At 35.9% G+C, this 19,547-nt stretch overlaps 1 protein-coding gene across 1 annotated transcript in view; it reads left to right on the forward strand.

Annotated features, from left to right (window-relative positions):
* Positions 1 to 19,547, forward strand: part of TTC27 (tetratricopeptide repeat domain 27) — a 113,457-nt gene that overhangs the window by 29,499 nt on the left and 64,411 nt on the right. The window contains exon 9 of the mRNA XM_071429905.1: positions 3,757 to 3,823. Coding sequence (XP_071286006.1) covers positions 3,757 to 3,823 — 67 coding nt within the window. The remainder of the gene's footprint in view (positions 1 to 3,756; positions 3,824 to 19,547) is intronic.

Below are 19,547 nucleotides of genomic sequence, written 5' to 3' on the forward strand. Positions count from 1 at the left end.
GAAATGGGAAAACTTGTATAAATTCAGTGTCTTTTACTAGTTAAAAACTATATGAAGTCCATGTGATTCTGCACCTTGTTTTTTTTCACCTTTTAGAAATTATATGCAACATGGGTTTTGTAAATAGCATAGGAGAGCAAAAGGCAGGCTTGAGGTCTGAGGATCAGAAGTTAGGGCATGTAAAAGTATAATATAGTCAGTCAGTGACTTTGGTGCAGTGTTCACCATCGCTGACTCTCAAAGTGCTTTTCTGATCTATGAGTTGCAAAATGACGGAATCTGTTAGATCCGGTTTGAGGACCATGTAGTGAACAGTGGGCTGATGTAAATTCTTAGCCCACTCGCTTTTAGTCTTCCACACTCTGACTCAAGCCAAGGCAAAGCTTTTCCCTTGCTGAGGACCATTTTAACGAGCACTGTATTTTTTAACACAGTATTGTTTTATGTTCAGGTTATATAACCCTTCCTGTTCCCTCCCTTCTGAAGGAAATTTTAATTTACCTACTGCTCTTTTTTGTTTTATTTTCTTTTTTTTAGGGGTACAATTTGAGTTTTACATTGTCTGGCTGCACAGTAGGTTTCTTGGTCACAGTGTTTGAGTTTGAAACCATCACTGTCATGTTCTGAGCAGTGGCTAGGAGCCCTATTGCCTGCCAGCTGTGTTTGGCAAGACAAAACTAAAGACAACCAACCAAACCAGATTCAGTGTTGCTTCCCTGAAGGATTGGTAAATGCCATTTAGTGGGTGGGGTGACGTTAAATGACTGAAGCTGTCTCAGTCAGAGATGGAGACAAGATTTGAGATCCAGCCATGTTGCAGAAAGGGTGTTATAATAGGATGCCAGCTTTGAGAATTCTTCTTGTAACAGAGTAGAGTTTAGGCTTGGATTGCTGGCTGTACCCTTGGTGTCCATACCAGCTATTGTATGTCAGTTTTGAGGAAGCATAGACATGTTAAAGCATTTAACAGCATTGGCTTTTAAGCAAAACATTCTTCTCAAGCCTTCTTCTATAGCATGTTCTGTGCTTTAATGCATGAGGACTGCAATTCTGGAGGGTAAATGCTTCATTTAATAATTAATAAGTTAGCTTTAGAATTCCTGTAAGCTATTTCATTTTGAATAGCTTTAGCAATGTTCCTTAATGCTTTTCATCTTTCAAAATCAGTTTTTGAAACATGTAGTCGTAATCCAGAAAGTGATGCTTTGATGACTATTAATTCCACTGTTTCAAGTATGGGTCATTAAGTCCCAAAGTTTGTAACTCATTAGTTAAGCTGGATACTTTATCCATTAGGCTGTCAAGGTAGACCTGATTAATCAGATTTAAGAATTGGTTGTAAGCTGCTGGCAATTAACTTTTGCTGTTTTACTAGAAAATACCTTTTTCTGCTGCACAGTACATCTTACTCCAAGGTACTGTTTAATCTGTCTAAAGAATGTCTGTCTCTCATTGTTTTCTTTCTCTTTTATTTCAATAAACTCCTTAAGACAAGACTCAAGAGCGGTGAGAAAATAGCTTACAAAACTGAATGATGTGATGATTAGTGACTTCTCTTCATATTGTTATGAAAAGATCCCTCATCTTACATATAACATAGGACATCCTAAGTTCCACTCAGATTTCAACTCCTGAAATTCTCTGGGGTGAACTGGTTTATCTGTCCTTGAAACCAGAACAAATACAGGCCATAGAAATTAAATTTTTATAAAGCAGTCTGACAAGAACTAACAAAGTCATTAGAAATGCTTAAAAGGTACAATTCTACTCTAGATTCAGATTCAAATTATAGCTTTAAAATTTGATTTGATTCAGTACGGAAAAATAATTAAAACAATTTAGTTGTTCTTCTATCTTTCAAGACTTACATTTTTGCACTTACTTGTCTTCAGGCTTTGTAAATGGATGTGGCAGAAATGGAAATCAGATCTATTTTAGCACTGTTTTTATGTGGAAGAGCTTCATCTATAAGCTTCAAAAAGCAGTGACAAAAATTGATCTAGAATAAGAAGAGGATTAATCCTTCCTGCTTGAAACAATTTATTTTTAGGATGATGAAAAATAAGTTCTACTTTTGTCACAATTTAACTGTCCCTTGGTTTACTGTGCTTTTCAAAGGCTATGGTCATGTCATTTAACATTCTGGTTGCCTAACTGCTGTTGAGTTGCTATAATCCTTGAACTTTTCTTGCTGCCTTTTTTTCCTCTTTTTTTTGGTTGTCTCCCTCCCCCCATGCATAGAGAAACTTGCTGTTGTTTACCTGAAGTCAGTTATCTTGAGTTGACTACGTCCAGCCAACTAGAAGTCTTGTCTGCTAGCACCTGACATTAGATATGATAAAAAGGTTTAACTGAAGCAGTGAAATTCTTTATGACTTTCCTGTTTGCATGAAATTTTGCACAAGGTGGGGAAAAACCAGTGAGATAGATATCTATATATAGTTATAGGTATTTATCAAAATTTCTTTCCTAGATGTTACCTAAAAATTTCAAAACAGTGCACCAACAGCATATGCTTCTTTTTTTTTTAATGTGGGGAGATGAGGGAAAATGTACTGAAGCAATAGTTAATAAACTTTCCTTTATGTCCTTGTGGCCACAGTCAAATAGCTTGCTGAAGCTGATGCTATTGTGAAACATCAGCATAAATGGTATTAAGTGTGTGTGGAACCTCCATCATGGGAAGTCAGGGGAACAGACTAGGTAACAATCTGTCTGGAGAGGTTGCAGGAAGAAGAGCTGGAAGAGCTCTCAAGCTCTTGTAGAAATTGTTCCAAGTAGTCTGTGTGCATTTAAGCAGAAGAAATCATGCCTGAATAACCAGGCAAAGTAATCTCCAAGTAAGTTAAATAATGTAGAGGACATAATTTCAGTCTGTAACCTATTATCACAATAAGTATCTTCACAATTTTAGCCTAGAATGTGAAGCCTGCTGCAGAATTTAATGTGATAAATTTGGGCTTATGTTTATAGCCATTATATGGGTTTGGTGATGATCCATCGCCTGTGGTACAGCTTGGGATATATTTTCACTTGGTATCTTTGGTTTTAACAGGGAGCTTGAATTATAGCTTTTGTTGGTTTTTGTGCAATTTGGTAATATCTCTTGTAGTATGTTTGTAAATGTTGGGGAGCTGTTGTATAAGGAAAACATTCACCCACACAGAGTTGTAAGCCAGATTACTTTATCATCTCTGTAAGCATATCCAACTCTGAATAAAATAATTTTAATTCTCACTTCTGTGTTTTCTTCTGATTTCCCCCCTGTGAATAGTTCAAGGTAATGGTAATGCTGGTTAGTGAGAGATGGACTCCTGTGGTCGTGTATTTTGAGTGACTAGGAGGGTGTTTGTCTGAGATAACCCTTCAGCACTACTTTAGCTTCAGTACTTTCTTGATTTGCAGAATCTGCATTCAGTTAGTTATAAAATTTTTAACTCAAAACAGATCTCTGTAAAAGCAAACAATTTTAAACTTTTTTTTAGGATTAGTGAAATCGTTATTCCCATAAGCTTAAACCAAGGAAGACATTTCACTTGACGATGGTGTTGGGAAGGTACTTATAAAGTATCTTAGTCCCCTGAATGGTTCTTTATTTCTGTGTTCTAGGTCTAGGTCATTTTCTGCAGGTACCATACTCCCATTTTTCGTTTCCAGAACGTCCTTCAGATTTCTGCAAGTTTGAAAAATGTGTTCTGAATAATGTTATTCTAAAGATGAAATCAGCATTGTTTTATTTTTCTTTTCTCTTTACAGTATAGACTTCCAAAAGAACAATCCAATACACAAATTGACTGAAGAGGAACTTCTGGCTTTTACTTCAGTAAGTACCTTACCTGGTACTTAATAAACATTTTTTTACTTAATATTTAAGTACCAAGTAATAATCTGTCAGTCACCCTAATCAGGAAACTGTTTGGAAACCAAATTTGTGTTAGTAGTCAGATGTTTCATTAATTTTTTCTTATTTCAAGAAATTAAACTATGCTGATTTTTAACATCATTCCAGCCATCATCATGCTGGAAAAACTTGACATCTAAAAATTTAATTTCACCTCAAAACACATACAAAACATTTTCATGTGTTTAAGTTTTATTCACTATATGAATTATAGCATAATATGTGACTAAATAATTTTACAACAAACTCTTCTTGTAACATTAGTGTTAAAGGTGCTTTTCTTTAAACACTGTTCAAGAAAAGTCCTAAAGCAATTTTGGCTTTATTCTGTCAGATTTATTCAGTCTGTATCCGATGTTCTGCTTAGACATGTTTCTTCCCAATTCAGTGGCTGATTTGCTGCAGAACAAATCTGTAACTTCCAGTGAAGCTTTGAAAATTCTCAGTATTTTTTTATATCATCATTTTTTATTATTTTTTTACTTAAGGCACAATTTTGCTTCTGCCTTGATCTTTTCTGCTTTTGTGAGGTTTTCAACATTAGTTTAGATGGCAGATGTAGAGGGAAAAACTTGTCATTATGTTGTCTTTTTTGCCTACTTTCCACAATGTTAGACTTAAGTTAGGAGATCAAGTCCTCTTTCCTGCATCCAACCTAAGCCTTGTAGTAAGAGACTGTATTGCTGTAGTAGTGTCATCTGAAAAAGTAAATTATGGGATCTCAGCAAAAACCCCTTGGGTTTCACTTGAGCTAGGATCTTACAACTGACAGTTGTACTTATGTGAAAAGATCAAAAAAGACAGTAATCTAAGGTTAACTATGGTGATGTTTGGCTGAGGGTTTTTTGTAAAAGGAGGTTGTGTCTGTGAGAAAAGATAATCCTAATCTTACTAGATACATGTAAAATAGGTTGGTTTAGAAGTACTGTTTGTTTAGGTCCCTCTGGTAGTGCAGTATGTGTAAGAGGGGATGCATGAGGGAATTCAGTGAATTGCTGTAAAACAGTTTGGGTTTTGTAGGTTTTCTCTTTGTTGGTACAATGATAGTAGTGCTATAATTCCTCATTATATAATTTCTGAAGTATTTTGTTTTCAACTACAGTTTTGTTCTGGGTTTAGTGTGCTTTGTTTTGGTGAGTTTTTTTTGTTCGTTTTTTTTTTTTTTTTTTTTGCCCAAAAGGTAGGAACAGAGAGCAGGAAAAAGTTGAAATGTAGAAAAAATGAGACTGTCTGCTCTCCTCTTGTCATAATTGAAGTATCCAATAAGAATATTCAAGAATGATGACCGTTAAAGGGGATCAAAAGATTACAGAAATAACAAACACATATAAAGTAAGGAAATGTACACACAAAAGAAGCCTGTAGGAGTGACACCAAACTGGTGGACTGAGTACTGTAAGCTTTTTTCAAAAATGGTGAAACTATTACAATACAGTTTTCCCCCCAAAAGTAATGTTAATACAAATGTATGAAGTTTTAAGACATGCATGTAATTTCATTAAGACAAACCCTGCCATTTTTGTTGTTAAAATAATGTAAAAACAGTATGTAAAACTATAGAAGTAGGGTTTTCTGTGAAAACTCAGGACCTTGCTTCTCATATTTTATTTCCTAACTCTGTGCACTATTTTTTGTACATCCTTTGCTTCAGTCTCCTCACTACCACTATTGTTCACATCATTATTGGATGGAAAACCAGCCATTATATACCTGAATCTTGAGATAACTTCTCCATTTCTTCTATCATTTTTATATTAAATGGAGTGATATTGTGATAATAGAATATCTTTAACTAAATTGACCCTACTCCTGTAGTGGTCTACTTCCAGAATACAGCAAGTATATAGTTTAAATATTTTTAAAGTTCTACAGCAGAGTAGAAAGAGTCAAGGTAGGCTGTGCACTAGGGAAGAGATAATCAGCCTTCCTGTCATCCTTTATCTGACATTGCTTGACAGATAGCCTGTTAGAGCAGATGTAAGAAATCTATTGGGTGAATTCTTCATCATGATGGGAAAATCAAACTGCATTTTTCTGCCATCTAGTGGCTGATCCCTCAAAAATCACAGGACAGCTGATTAACTTACTCTGTAATTATTTTATTGCCATGATTATGGGGAGCTTATGTTTTCATTTATTTACTTATATTTTTTATAGAGCTGCTAAGTCAGCTATGGCTTGCTTCACACTTGTAAGATCAGCAGCCACTATCATGTTAGGTCTCCAGAGAAACAGCTGAGAGATCTGTGTAGGCTTCCCTATCACTTTGTACTCAGAGTAGCAAAAAAGAAGGATCTATGGCAGTAGATGAGTAGGAATGTACATCATACCAGTAATGCAAAATTCAGTCAACAGCAGTGACATAAAGAAGTAGCTGGTAGTCTAAATGTTAGAGTAAATAGTGATTTACTGAGGAGTAATAATTCTTGGTATCAGAATAGTGTTCTTTTAAACTTTTACTTAATGTTTCCATTAATTGGATGTAGGGACACAATTGAATCTAAGAATTATTTTCTCTTTTCATCTTGACCTATGGTTCCAAGACACAAAAAGAACAAGTATGAATTGTAGTAACCATCCCAGATCCTTCCTGGAAGCCAAAAGCAGGAATCAGATATTAGCCTATAATGGTTCTTTTCAGTAAATGTACCTTTTGTGGCTCTTGCATCTGAGCCTGTAATTGTGAATAGTCACTGCAGAATTTCGTGATGAAATCTCTGAGCTCTTCTGTGTCTCAGATCTGTCATTGAGGCAAATCCATCCCTGTGTTCCCTGGCAGTAGGGATGTGTCCATGTTAACACAGCCTTGGTTCCTACAGTGTCTGCAAGCTGAGTAAATTAAATGGCACCGTAGCTCTTAGCACTTGTATTTAAGGTATTTCCAAGCTTTGGTACTGCCAAAACAGGCAAATGAGCACTGTATCAATGCTGCTCTAGTAATTTCTTTAGCATCAAACTGCTCTGTGTGTGTGTGTGTGAGCAGGCATCTTCTCAGCCTACATGTGGATTCCTAAATCTGCAGGCTGGTTAGATGGTTGTCATGCATTCATCTGATATCTACTGAAATTCATGTTTCCTCAGAAAAGCAAGGCATTTCAAGTTATCTTAGGAAACTTGAAAAATTACAAGGCACTTTAAATTGATCAGTATATCATCAAAAGATCCTCTTGCTTTGGGCACTGAAAAACAAGTGCGTGTGACATGAAATTTCTCTCAAGCAGAGAGAATTAAGATCTAGGTAGTACAAGAGGGAAAGGATGATCAAATGGATCTCAAGTAGATGATATTATCCTGCCTTGTACTAGGTGCAGTTTGGAAAATTGTCATTCTAGACTCCCTTTTATATGTGTAAAAGTTGAAATTTACTGGATCTGGAAGAGATATCTATATCTGTATCTATTAAACAACATAACTTGTAATGCTAAAAATATCACTTTTAATTCACTGCTTGGCAACTGCAGTCAACTACAAAAGGATTGCTGCTTTTAATTTACTGGAGTCACTTGGAAATAGTTGCTATTGTCCTAAAAGCACTGTCTTTTTTACAAAAGAATTGCTTTCAGTGTTGCTCGTTTTTGAAGCAACTTGTGAGGGTGTATGTAGTCTCATTGACTGGGATAGCAGCTCTCAGGACAAGAATTTGGACTTGAATTGGCAAATCTCAACCCATCAGTATAATACTTCAACTTTCAAGATGTTAATCCAGAAGTGAAATTAGATGCACTAGATTTTTTTTTAAGTTCAATTGTTGATACAGTATCTTTACATAAGAAGTAATGAAGCTTGCATTCTACATTTTAGCATAAGACTAAACACAAAATTAAGCATTGATTTTTGAGGGGGATTGAATATTATTCTTTTCACACTTAATAGCTTAGGGTAACAACTATAGATTTTTTTAATTAAGTCTATTATGTTAAGCAATTGGCCTTCTAAGAAAGCTAAGATATATTTTAGCAATCAAACATCACACAAGCCACTTCAGAGACAGTTATGTAGCTGGTGAACTTTCTGATTACCTAACTGAATATTGCATTCAAAAGCCATTTTAAGAGAGGGATGGTGGGACAGTAAAGCAGAAGTGACACTCACTCTTGGTTCCTACAATGTCTGCTAGCTGACACTGTAAATTAAATTAAATGTAAAGTAAATTAAATTAAATGTAAGTAAAGTAAATTAAATGGCACCATAGCTGTTATCATTTGTATTTAAGGTATTTACCCAGCTATTTACCATTTAAAGAGGGGGATGGTGGGACAGTCAAGCAGTAGTGACACTCAATGCTTCTCTGGTAGAATTACTGGTTTCTTCCTTTTAATAAAATTTTTGCTGGAGCTTTCTGTGTAGGATGTAGGAAGTAGACTATGCAAGAAACCAAAGAACTAAATCAGTGCGGCTTACATGCTTTTACATTGAGATTTTGTAGATTAGTTTACTCCCAGGTCCCCAAATCAGTTTTCCAATGCTTAAATGTGCTTAATTACCTTCTTTAATTTTAGTGGATTATTTTTAATGGGAAAATGCAATAGTGAAGTTCTGCTGCATTTTATATTGGTCAGCAGTTTTTCCCTAGAATTACACAAGTACATCACTGAGCTGTAAATCAGTGGCCAAAATACTTTGTTTAGGGAAAAAAATCCTTTTAGGAAATGAGCAAAAGTAAGCCTTAAAATAATTTGTTAAATATTTGTTGTTTGCATTATTTCAAATAGGTAATGTAGGTCAGACAGTATACCAAAGAGGAGATGAAATGAACAACAGTGCTATGTAAGTGTGCATGATATTAAAAAAAAAAAAAATCAAGATTATATTTAAGGCAAGGCTTTATAGAAATCTTTTTGATGTGAACATAAGTTTTACAACCAGGGACTGCAAACTATTTCTGAAATGTAAAAAAGTTCCAGGAACATATGAAAAATATATTTAAGAACTGATAAATATTCCTTTGTTATAATTTTAGTATTATGCAATCCTTGCAGAGAAATAGAGAAAATATTAAGTACTGGATGGTGTTGCATTTTTCTTCTGCAAAAGAGAAAAATGTTTTCTTTAAAAAAAAAGGCTAATAAGATTATACTCAGCAATACAAGTTCTTGGAGCTTTATAGAAAGCTTCCACTATAGCTTATAGTTTACATATCAGGAAAACAATGTTTTATAGTCCAATATGACAGTCCAACAAATATCCAAGATTAAGGAGCTGCAGCTGGTCCTTAAAATTACCCATTCCATCTGTTGAAGCCCTTGAACAGTCCAGGAGAAATGGTTTTTGTGGTAAATGTGATGAGCACTTAGCCCAGTGTGGGAGAATATTACTTTTTTCCCTTATTAGTGTATTATGATCAGGGGACATTGAGTGGCAGCAGTAGTATTAACCTGTAGGGGACTGAGAAGAGAAAGTAACCAGCAACTGTGAAGGAGAAGTCTTGCTTTGTGCATCCCATGTCTTAGACTTGTGTTTGTATCCTTTGGAACCCATGAAAGATGAGAAGGAAGAGAAATGGAACCACAAAAATTTAGTTGCTTTGGTTTCTTAAAATTCTGAGCTTTCTCAGGATTTATGGAGAGCTGAACAGTCTTTTTTTAATCAAGTGGTGAAAGAGGGAAAAGGAAGCTCTGGCAATTCTTCTCTCTGTGTACATTTTGAACAGGTGAGGATAACTTTCTAAAGAGGGGAAAAAACCAGGGTAATAACTTGTATCTTGCTTGGACTACAGAATTGAAGTTGTTTACCACCTTCTAACAAAAACAATGTATCATGCTGAAATTGTTCCTGTAGTACTGAGAGGGATACCAAGGTCCGATGGAGGATTTGGAGAATGTTACGAGTCTGTCTGAATGAAACGAGTGTGCAGAATCCAAGGAATACTATGTATTCCAAAGATAGACCAGATGGGAATGTTTTTCCTCAGTGTTGAGCTACTGATTCCATAAGAGACTGTTTTTACTAAGGAATTTTAGAATGGTTGGATATTTTTTTTTCCAGAGGTGGGCATTTATTGAGTGTAATAGAAGCTCATGTTGTATGGTACCTTTGAAAAGCACAGTGAAGGATTACAGTGCACATTTTATTGAGTGTGTGTGTATGAATATGCATATATGAATACTTTTTCTGCATTTCACTGTAGAAGGGGGCATTGGGAGGAGGGAGTGGAAGGTGGAAATGGAAATGCTTTGTTTTTCTCATCTTTTTTATGGCATTTGCGATATTAATGTGGAACTAGGGAGCAATCAAGTCACAGCATACGATATTTTTAATGTTAAGCCTTCCTATCAAAACTCTTTAAAACTAACATGCCAATTTGGTTTCTAAAGAGAAGTTGTTTATATAGCTTAAATAAAAGCAGTGCATTTTTCTCTGCTGAGAAAATGGCTGCAGTTTTTTTATGTTTTATATGCAGCAAGAGTATTGAAAAGCTCATTAAGAGTGCCATGTGTCTCTACTGCTGTAACTTTTGTGGCTTTATAAAAAGTTTCTTTCACTTCTTTTCTAAGCTGTGTTGCCCATTTTGAATAGCCTCTGTTGGTTACAAGATTATAACACTGCAAAGGCTTTCTCTCAACAAAGCCCTGCTAGTTAGCTAGTGAGACTTTAAGTAAATGAATTCAAAGCTAGTCCATTCTTTTTTTTTCTTTCTTTCTTTCTTTTTTTTTTTTTTCTTCGAAAGGCTTTATTCAAAAGTCTGAATCATTTTACAGGAATGTCAGGATCTAAACACTTGCTAGTTTAGTGCATGTATGCCTTCTGGCCCATCACACAGTACTGGGAAATCAGATTGAGTGTAGCAAAAGAGAAGCTGCCTCTTTCTGCTGCATGTGCAAAGACTCCACTGGCTCTCTTGGAAGCTTGTTCACAAAGCATCTGGTACTTGTGTGTGCAGTGTTTTGTGGGTAGGAGACTGGCCTGCTATTGTCAGTTATGTTTGCTGCATTTAGATGTTTCAGGGTAAAGTAACTGGGTGCTGTAGTACATGTGTTGTAGGGCAGGGGTGAAGCTTGCATTCCATTCCAAAACTGGGATTAAGTAACAGTCTGTCTGAAGTTGGTTTATTTTACAAAGTATCAGATTTCAGCATAATTGACACTTTTATCCCTTTCAACTTTGTTCTCCTCTGTGGTCTGCATTCTTCCCTCAGTCCATGGGATCCACAGCTCTGCTTGAATTATGTCTTGCAAGAGATGATTCCTGATTTATTGTGTGCCTTTCTGAGCAAGAAATTTGGGATAGCCTTTCCTTTCTAGCATGGTGTGCTCTTTTGTATAACCCATACAGAATTACTCAAGCAATAGATTTTAGTGGGCTCACTGTAACTGTACTGGTAAAAGAACACAGAAATAATGTTTAAATATTAATAGACTTTTTGCCTGTCTAAGGGTTTGAGAAGTTAAGCAGACAAATTTGATGACAATTAATAACATTTTTTCCCACAGCAGCCCTTTCTTTTCCCCTTCCTCCTTTATCTATCAGCAGCTCACTTATTTTTTCTAGCAGCCTCTCTGACAGCCAGTTGACATGTCCCAGGCTTCCCTTCCCCCTCTCATGTCCTTCACCAGTTGTAACTACTATAATTTACTTCAGCAAGAAAATTTTCATTGCAGCAAGAAGGTGAAATAAAACCCCCTATTCAACAGAATGCTGTCTGAGATATCATCTGAAGGAAATAAGACATTCTCACTGTTCTGTCTGATGCTTAGTAACCCCTTTTTGGTGATGTTATGATCATCACGTGTTATCAGTACTAGCAGTTGCTTTTGTTAGTGACTTATGTTCTGTGTATAATTCATTATATTTAGTGACTGTTTTGCTGGAGAGGGCACAGATGAACTAAACAAGGTATAAATCCAATCCTCTCTTTGTTCAAAGTAAATTTTTTATTGTTTTACTACTGTATGAGGAAGACATTCTTGAAATTTATATAGCTGTCATAATGTCTTGCTCTCATCTTCTCTACCTACCTAAATATCATCCCTTCATTTTTTTTTCTTCCTAACTCAATGCTCCAATTATTACTCTAATGTTGCTTGTTCCATAGCATCTGAAAAAATAAAGGTGATTGAATTCTTGTTGCTAGTGTCTAAACAACTTAAATTTAATTTTCTCTGATGATATCATGTCTGTGTTTCAACTGGAAGTAGAGTATTTTTCATGTCAGTTCACCAAACAATCTTTATGGTCTATGTTAAAGATGAAATATAGAACAAGTGACATTTTTTGTGACTTAATACACTTTAGGATAGGTTTGATTACAATGTCATAGTCTTTGATTGCAGTCATGAAATAGTGCAGTAATGAAATATTGCAGTCCCGCCCAAGGTGTCTGAAATGTGCAAATCTGATACTCATTGATTCATTTGTCATCAGTAAAATGTCACTGTCCTGTTGTTCTTGGTTCTATTGGATGCAGTCAGTTAGAGCTATTCTATTCTAGCTACTTTGGGAAAAATATAATATGAACTTGATAAGTAATAAAATTACCTTACCCTATTGCTGCATGACTTTCTTTTTCTCTTCCCCCAAAATTGGGGAGGAAAAACTGAAATGGCTCCAGATTCTTCCTTTCTTTAATTCTTTTTTTCCTTTCGTCTTTTTTCATATTGAAGTCAGGTAGCCAAGCTACTGGGAAGAATTTCTAATTGGTATTTTCTTTTGTACATTTATTGACAGACAGCTCAACATTTTTGAGGAAAAAAAAAAGTTTAATCAAGTTCTAAGTCTATAAACCAATGGGCTTTTGAATGGAGATGTAATGGAGAAAGATTTGGAGTACCTATTTTTGGAAAACTTTCCAAAGAAACACTTACACCTTTTATTCATGGAAATACTGCTTTACTTGCTTAGCTGTCCTTGTTTGAGTAAATCCTGTTCTGTTCAGCAGTGATCTTGGTTATGGTTTTGGGCATTGTCCTGCCATTGTATGAGGAGTTTGTTGGCTTCTGTATGTTGAGAAAAACATGGTGCCCTCTGGGTTACAGAAGGACAAAGATTCTCTCAAAGGAGCTCTGATTCTGGTATTTCTACAGTATTTTCTTTGTTTTATCAGAAGCAGCACATTTAAATAAAAGAATGGAATTTTGAAGTGCTGTTGGCTAGAAAGTAAGGTGTTATGGTTAAATTAATTTGTGAAACATTTAAATACATTTATATAGAGGGTGTATGCGCATTTATTTTACACGTGTTTATAGAATGCTTGAATTCAAGTACTGATCACATTTTATATGACTACAGAGGGAAGCTTTTATTCTTTCCAATAGAACCCCATTGCTCAGCTGGATTTTTTTTCTTACGGAAGTAGATTTTTACTGGTATAATTTACAGACCAATAAAGCAAAGTATTATTTTTAGGACTTATTTGTAACATCAAATATGCAGGAAATCTTCATAAGGTAATTCACATGCAGTGTTTGTGAGCCTTATGAAAAGTACTTTCCAGTTATGCAAATACATGAATAAGAAAGGTTTATATTCTATTGATGAAGGTTAGCCCATTGCATCAGGAAATAGAACCAATGCCAGCTCATTTATGGACTGTTCAAGCAAGGTCTACCATAAATTACATAAATGATGATTACTGTGAGAAATTTCAGACTTTTTTCTGGTATAACTTCTATGCCTAGAATATAGTATATGTGATAATATGGTATAACATAAATACTTTTGACATGTTTGGATTGGCTGCATTAATTATAGCAAGTAGAGCTGTTAGTTGTGAAGACTATTCAAATAAAGGACAATAAAATATTTAAAAGCATCATGTTCTGAATGTTTGAATTTGCAAAAATGTTTTAAAATATTTGCACTAATGCTTTTCTATCTGGGAAGCTGAGATTTGGGGCCTTTTCTGAACAGAAATAAAAATCATGACACTAGGTACTAGTTGATATATTTTGACATATTTGAGATTTTACTGTCTTGTCTATATTATCCTCATGCATGTCTTGCATTAATTAAATTGGAGCTTGGGCTTTTTTCTTCGTCTTGAAGACTTCATATCTTGTGTCAGTTAGATTTTTCTTAAGTATATTTGTCAGAATTCATTGGGCAACACATTCTCCAATGAATTCTGTCTAGTCTAGGCAAAAGATGAAAGAGAAAATATTTTTACAGATTTCTATAAATAGACTGTGAAAGATTTTTCTGTGCTGTAAGATTAGTTGTTTGATTTCATAGTTGCAACACCAGGAGAGGGAAAGCTATGTCTTGGGTATTGTACCTAATTTGGTTTTTGTTTGCTAGAAATGATGTTTTCTTTGGTTTTAGTTTAATACCTATCTGTCAAAGCATTATTGTTTGGGAATAAAGGATTGAAATATGTTTAGAAATCTGTTTATGTTTTTATTTTGAACAGCTTGCATGGTCTGAAGCAGTTAGTAGCTTAGTAGTAAGCAGGACATTTAGAGGCTGGGGTAATGACACAGTTCTCATCTTACAGCTTATTGTGCAGGAACTGCAGTGTGTGTATATTGTGTGTCTTTTCCTGATCTATAATAGGCAAGTATTCATTTCTGTGTGTTGTAGCTGTAATAAAGCTGGGAAGTTGCAAACCATAGGGGTATATAACTAAAAAGATTGTCCACCTTATGTCTAGTCTGAAGAAGCTACATAGACATTTTACTTGGACAAATGAAAGAGGCATTTTTTATGAAGATAGTGGTGAGGCACTGGAACAAGTTGCCCAGAGATGTGGTTTATGCCCCATCCCTGGAAACATTCAAGGTCAAATTGCATGAGGCTCTGACCAACCTGTTCTAGTTCAAGATGCCCCTGATCATTGCAGGGAGATTGGACTAGATGACCTTTAAGGGTCGCTGCCAACCCAACCCAACTCATTCTGTGATTCCTTGTCCAATTTTCTTAGTGATTTTAATAACTGCTGTGGTTTCTGTGCATAATACACTGGTCAGACACTAGACTGTGTTTGAATCTTAATCCATTACAGCTCATGCTTGTAGCTTCTTTCCAGTCAAAGCACAACCCAGACACTGCCATTTGTCCCTGATAAATACATTCAGATTATAGCTTCTCTCTTCACAACTCTCTCAGATTTAGGAATGCTATTCACTTTGGCCACCAAGACGGGATTTTCTTTCATGCTCTCCAGCAGTCTCTCACTCTTTTCCCCCACTAGTATTAGTTGCTTGTGCTTGTGTCAGCTTCCCTTTTTGTTTACTCATCCATGCCATGTTCCTCTCAGCCCTTCTTTGTCAGTGCTTGCCTTCTGTTTATCTTTCACTCTTGCTGTCTTCTTCCCTAATTTCTTTCTTGCTAATATATTGCTGACTACTTTTACTCCATTCCTTCCTCACTTTTGGTTGCTGCTAAAGGAGTTACTCTTCTTTCAAGACTACTGTGTCTTCAGGCTCTGAAAGGAAGGTGGTGGGGTTTTTTTTGCTCCTGGGAACTAAACTTTTGCACATAAGGTTAAAAGCTAGGGTGCTGGTGGCCTCCAGCAGCTTGATGCTCTTGCATGTGAGAGCAGTAGCTCTTTTTAAGAGACAAAATATTTCTGCTGGTGAAGTCAGGAAGGAACTGAATGAAATTGAAATCAAGTATCTTCTAATGGACGGTGAGACTTGCTAATGTGCTCTTTCTGGGGAAACTGTCGAGGCCATCCTAGAAATCTCACTGAAATTGTCATCTCTAGCCATCTCCTGTCCCCTCAGCCCACCAAGCAGTAAGTGAGGCATGCTTCTTGCATTAACATGTCACATTACTTGTGAACACCAGGTATTGCAGTATGTAGACTGCTGAGCCATAGAGACCATTGTAGGCAGAATTCCTGCGGTGGATGCTGGCATTCAAAACGCGGAAAAGCCAGGTAAACACATTCCCTGCGGAGCTCTGTCTGGCATTGTGTGGTTTTTCTTTTCCTGTGTCTCACTGTTATACAGATAGCTGTTCTTACAGACTGAAGGTTGGGAGGGTGTTTTATGGAACTTCTCTAATTTGTTCTGACATAGATGAATAATAAAGTCAGTGGCAGCCTTACTATAAATCACCGGTCTAGGCATGTAATTATTTCTGAATTTTTTTGGCTGTGCCTGTTACAGAAAAAAATGTGGTAGCTGATTTTTACTAGTTAACATCATTATTGGATTGGTTCACAAATGGGACATGTGTATTTTATAATGTAAAAGTTGTATGCAACTGTTATTCTTCTTGTGCCATTGACTGATGTTAAATATAAGAAATTATGAAAACATTGAAATTAGTTGTTTTCAAGAAGATAATTTAATGCCTTCTAGTGAGTCTGTGAAGGGAATTTTTAATGCTTCATTGTTCTGTGTAATTTTTATGGTTGTGCTCCACATCTGTCTGAGAACAAGTATTTTTGCTGCCCTATATTCTCTTCTTGCAGAAGATTCTCAGTTAAGGTATTTTAAGGATAGTTATTGTAAATGGATATTTGTGCTGAAGTTATCATTGTAGAATTAAAGATAAAAGTTGCTGTTAGAGTACAAATCTATGCAGCATCAGATAACATCAGTATATAAAGCAGCATTCTTCCAGAGGCTGTTGATAGGCCAAATAAACAGGAAGTATCACTGGCAGTCTGTGGAAAAAAACATAGTGGTGAGCTCATAAATGTGAGTAGGCAGGCAGAACACACTAATCCCACCACCCTGGGTCAGTTGCATAAGGATGCAGGATCTGTCAGACCTAAAGAATTTTTCCAGTGATCTGGAGTTTTGAAAGCAGTGAGTTTGCCCTGCAAAGTTCAGGCAAATAAAGCAGAAAAATGGGAATGGGAACCTTAATGTGTAGGTTTACCCAGATTTTGCTGAGTAAGAAGTACTACTTTAAAAAAAAATAAAAATTACCAACCCAATGAAAGTATTGAGAAATGATGGGTTTTGTCTGTAGCTGCAGGCAGTAGTAACAAATCGAAAGATTAACAGTCATAACTGTCTCCCTGAAGAAAAAATTTCTGTCAGCAGAGGATGAGTTAACCTGTAGCACTGTCTGTTCCAAAAATGCTCTTTGTCAGAGGAGAGGCAAGGCTGAAGGGGAGTAGAGCATGAAAGGCGTAGGATTTAGGAGCCTACTGTGGTAGTTTGCAAGGGGAGGAGGGATTTACTTCTTCTCCCACATGACCAATTCTAACAAGTTAGAAAATATCCTCCATCGACGCAGGTTTTCTAAATTTTAGCCTTTTGTCAGTCATTTGCTTTGTTTGTCTTGGTACTAAATAGATCGCAAGTCCGCAGATAGCGTGTACCATTGCATGCAGTCCTGAAATTATCTATTTTTAAGATATAATATCTAGCCATTGTCAAACCAGTTCACTATTTTACTACCTGTGCAGAGGAAAAAAAATACTCTTCTGGTTTTCAGGTTATAACCTCAAGATCACATGATGTATTGAGAATCTTGGCACAGATGGTGAAATTACAGAGGCTGAGCAGTTAAAACAAGAAATTTGCTCTTGTTAAATAACTAGGGAAATCCTTATCATTGGTACCAAAGAGTTAAATTCTAGTCTTTTGTATCCAAAATTGTGATTTATTACTGTTGAGATTGGGCCTTAGGAAATAAATGCAGTTCTGTGATGTGGTATGGAAGTCTGTACTTATGCTGTTTCAGGAGTAAGTCCAAACCACAGACCTGAAAAAAACAATGCTACTACCGTCAAGTCTGGCTGAAGTTGTTTGCAGCATAACACAGAATAAGTGATGTATTTGGCACAACGGAACAAGTGTCAGTCATATGGCTGGACTCCATTCCAAGTGAAAATAGGAGCCATATCTTATGTGGTTTACCCTTCACTAGTCATTGAAAGCTGATGCCTTTAAATAAAACAGTACCTTCTTTTTTTTCATTACATATCCTTTTCTTCTCTAGTTTCTTTCTTCTAAAAAAATAAAAAAGTTGAGAACCTCCAAGGAAAGCTTACATCTGAACTTAAGTTGTCTCTTAAAATGAAAATAAAAATGCAAACTGAAATACAACACAAAAACCAGATTAGACATTAGCATAAAAAAATATTTTACATCTTAAATGAGGACACAAAAGGTATACCACTTAGTATCATAAGAGAGTGTCAAGCTCTTAAAAACCTGCTAAATATTAGCCCACCAATGCCTGTTAATCTGGAAGAAAACATACATAATTCTGGACATCCAGGAGACATCTGCAGTTTGGTCGTGTAAGTAGAACTGAACAACTAATTTGATTGATAATGTTTTTGTGCTGTTATTAGAAAGTAGGAAGTCCTAAAGGGGAAAAGCATTGAAACATTTTCTTAGCCAATCCAGATCTGAGTTATTTCATTGTGTCTAAAATTACTTTGAATTGTGGTACTTGTTTCTTCCATAGATTTCTCTGCAAGTTATGTACTTGCATGTATGCAAGTGAAGTCACAGACTGCGTTATATGGAAGCAAAGAATCATGTTTATAACTCACTATAAGTCTCCATACTTTTTATTATATTTTTGTTCCATGCAGGCTAATATGAGCTTGCTCTTTTGTGTTTCTGTTACATTTGAATCCATACAAAGCTTTCTTTGAGTCTTTTGTTTCCAATGAAAATTCTTCATTGAGCATAGATCTTTGTATTCCTTTCACACAGCTCTTTTTGTGGAACATAGGAGACTTCCTCTGAAAGGGAAGATTTCTCTAGTGCTCATTTTCTCTGACCTTTTTCCCTGTAAATTGTATCATGTAGGGGCCATTGTGCTGTCATTTCACTCTTATCTGCAGAGCTACGTTCAGGGCTAGCTGGAAAGACATTCATCATGTGCTTGTGTTTCTTCTATTTCTGACCAGAGATCTGTTTCCAGTACCCCCATGTTCATGTCAAAGAACGTGTTTTATTTAATTTTTTAAATACACACAATGTTTAGGTGTTTCTGAGTTGCAGGGTTATGGCGTGAGACAGATTTTCCAAGAGAAAACATAGGAATATCCAACTTAAAAGCTGAGGAAATTCTTGGTGTGTAGTCAGACGATGTGAAGAGTGTAATGGGGGAAGGAACAGCTATGGCATTTCATATGTTTGGTTATGAACCTTGTGCTGAGAGTGCTTAACCATTTCCCTTTAGACTTCTGAACAGTGTGGCTGCGGAGAAGGAGAGTGAGTTTTGACTGGTGTTCTGCATGTGAGGAACTGTACATGGAATCAGGAGATAAAAATAACAGAACAACATATTTAGATCTGTTAGTAAAAGCAGCAGATCTAGACCTTTTCTATGATTCTTTTTGCTCTGGGTTCTTCAAAAAAATTCACTGAAGAGGCAAATAGGACTTGAGATTATTCAGGTTTCAGATGAGATGGTGATGGAGAATAGAAAGAGAAGTTGGATGTTCTCCTGACTAATGTTATTTAGAAGAACCAAGACCAGGGTAAGGCAGCCTCACTTTACTTGAATATGTTTCCTTTGCTAATGAAAACAAATGGAACAAAGAAGCTGTAAAGTCTGAGGGTGTTTTCTTTTGGAAAGTCATCCTTTATCCCTTTAAGACTGTCAGCTTACTGTGCTGAGTCTGAGTATTGACTAAGAAAGCAGAAGGTTGCTTGTGAATAATGTTGATCTGTTGCTGAGAAGAGGCTGTGTTGAGTTTTTTCAACCACAATTCTTTTAAGGCGAGGTAGAAGAGATGGCAATGACGTGTCTTGCTAGTTCTAATAAGGTTGGTAACAGTATCTTT

This window comes from Agelaius tricolor, unplaced genomic scaffold (assembly GCF_023055355.1).
Source record: "Agelaius tricolor isolate 1412-34295 unplaced genomic scaffold, bAgeTri1.0.p SCAF_1, whole genome shotgun sequence".
In the NCBI taxonomy this organism is placed as follows: domain Eukaryota; kingdom Metazoa; phylum Chordata; class Aves; order Passeriformes; family Icteridae; genus Agelaius; species Agelaius tricolor.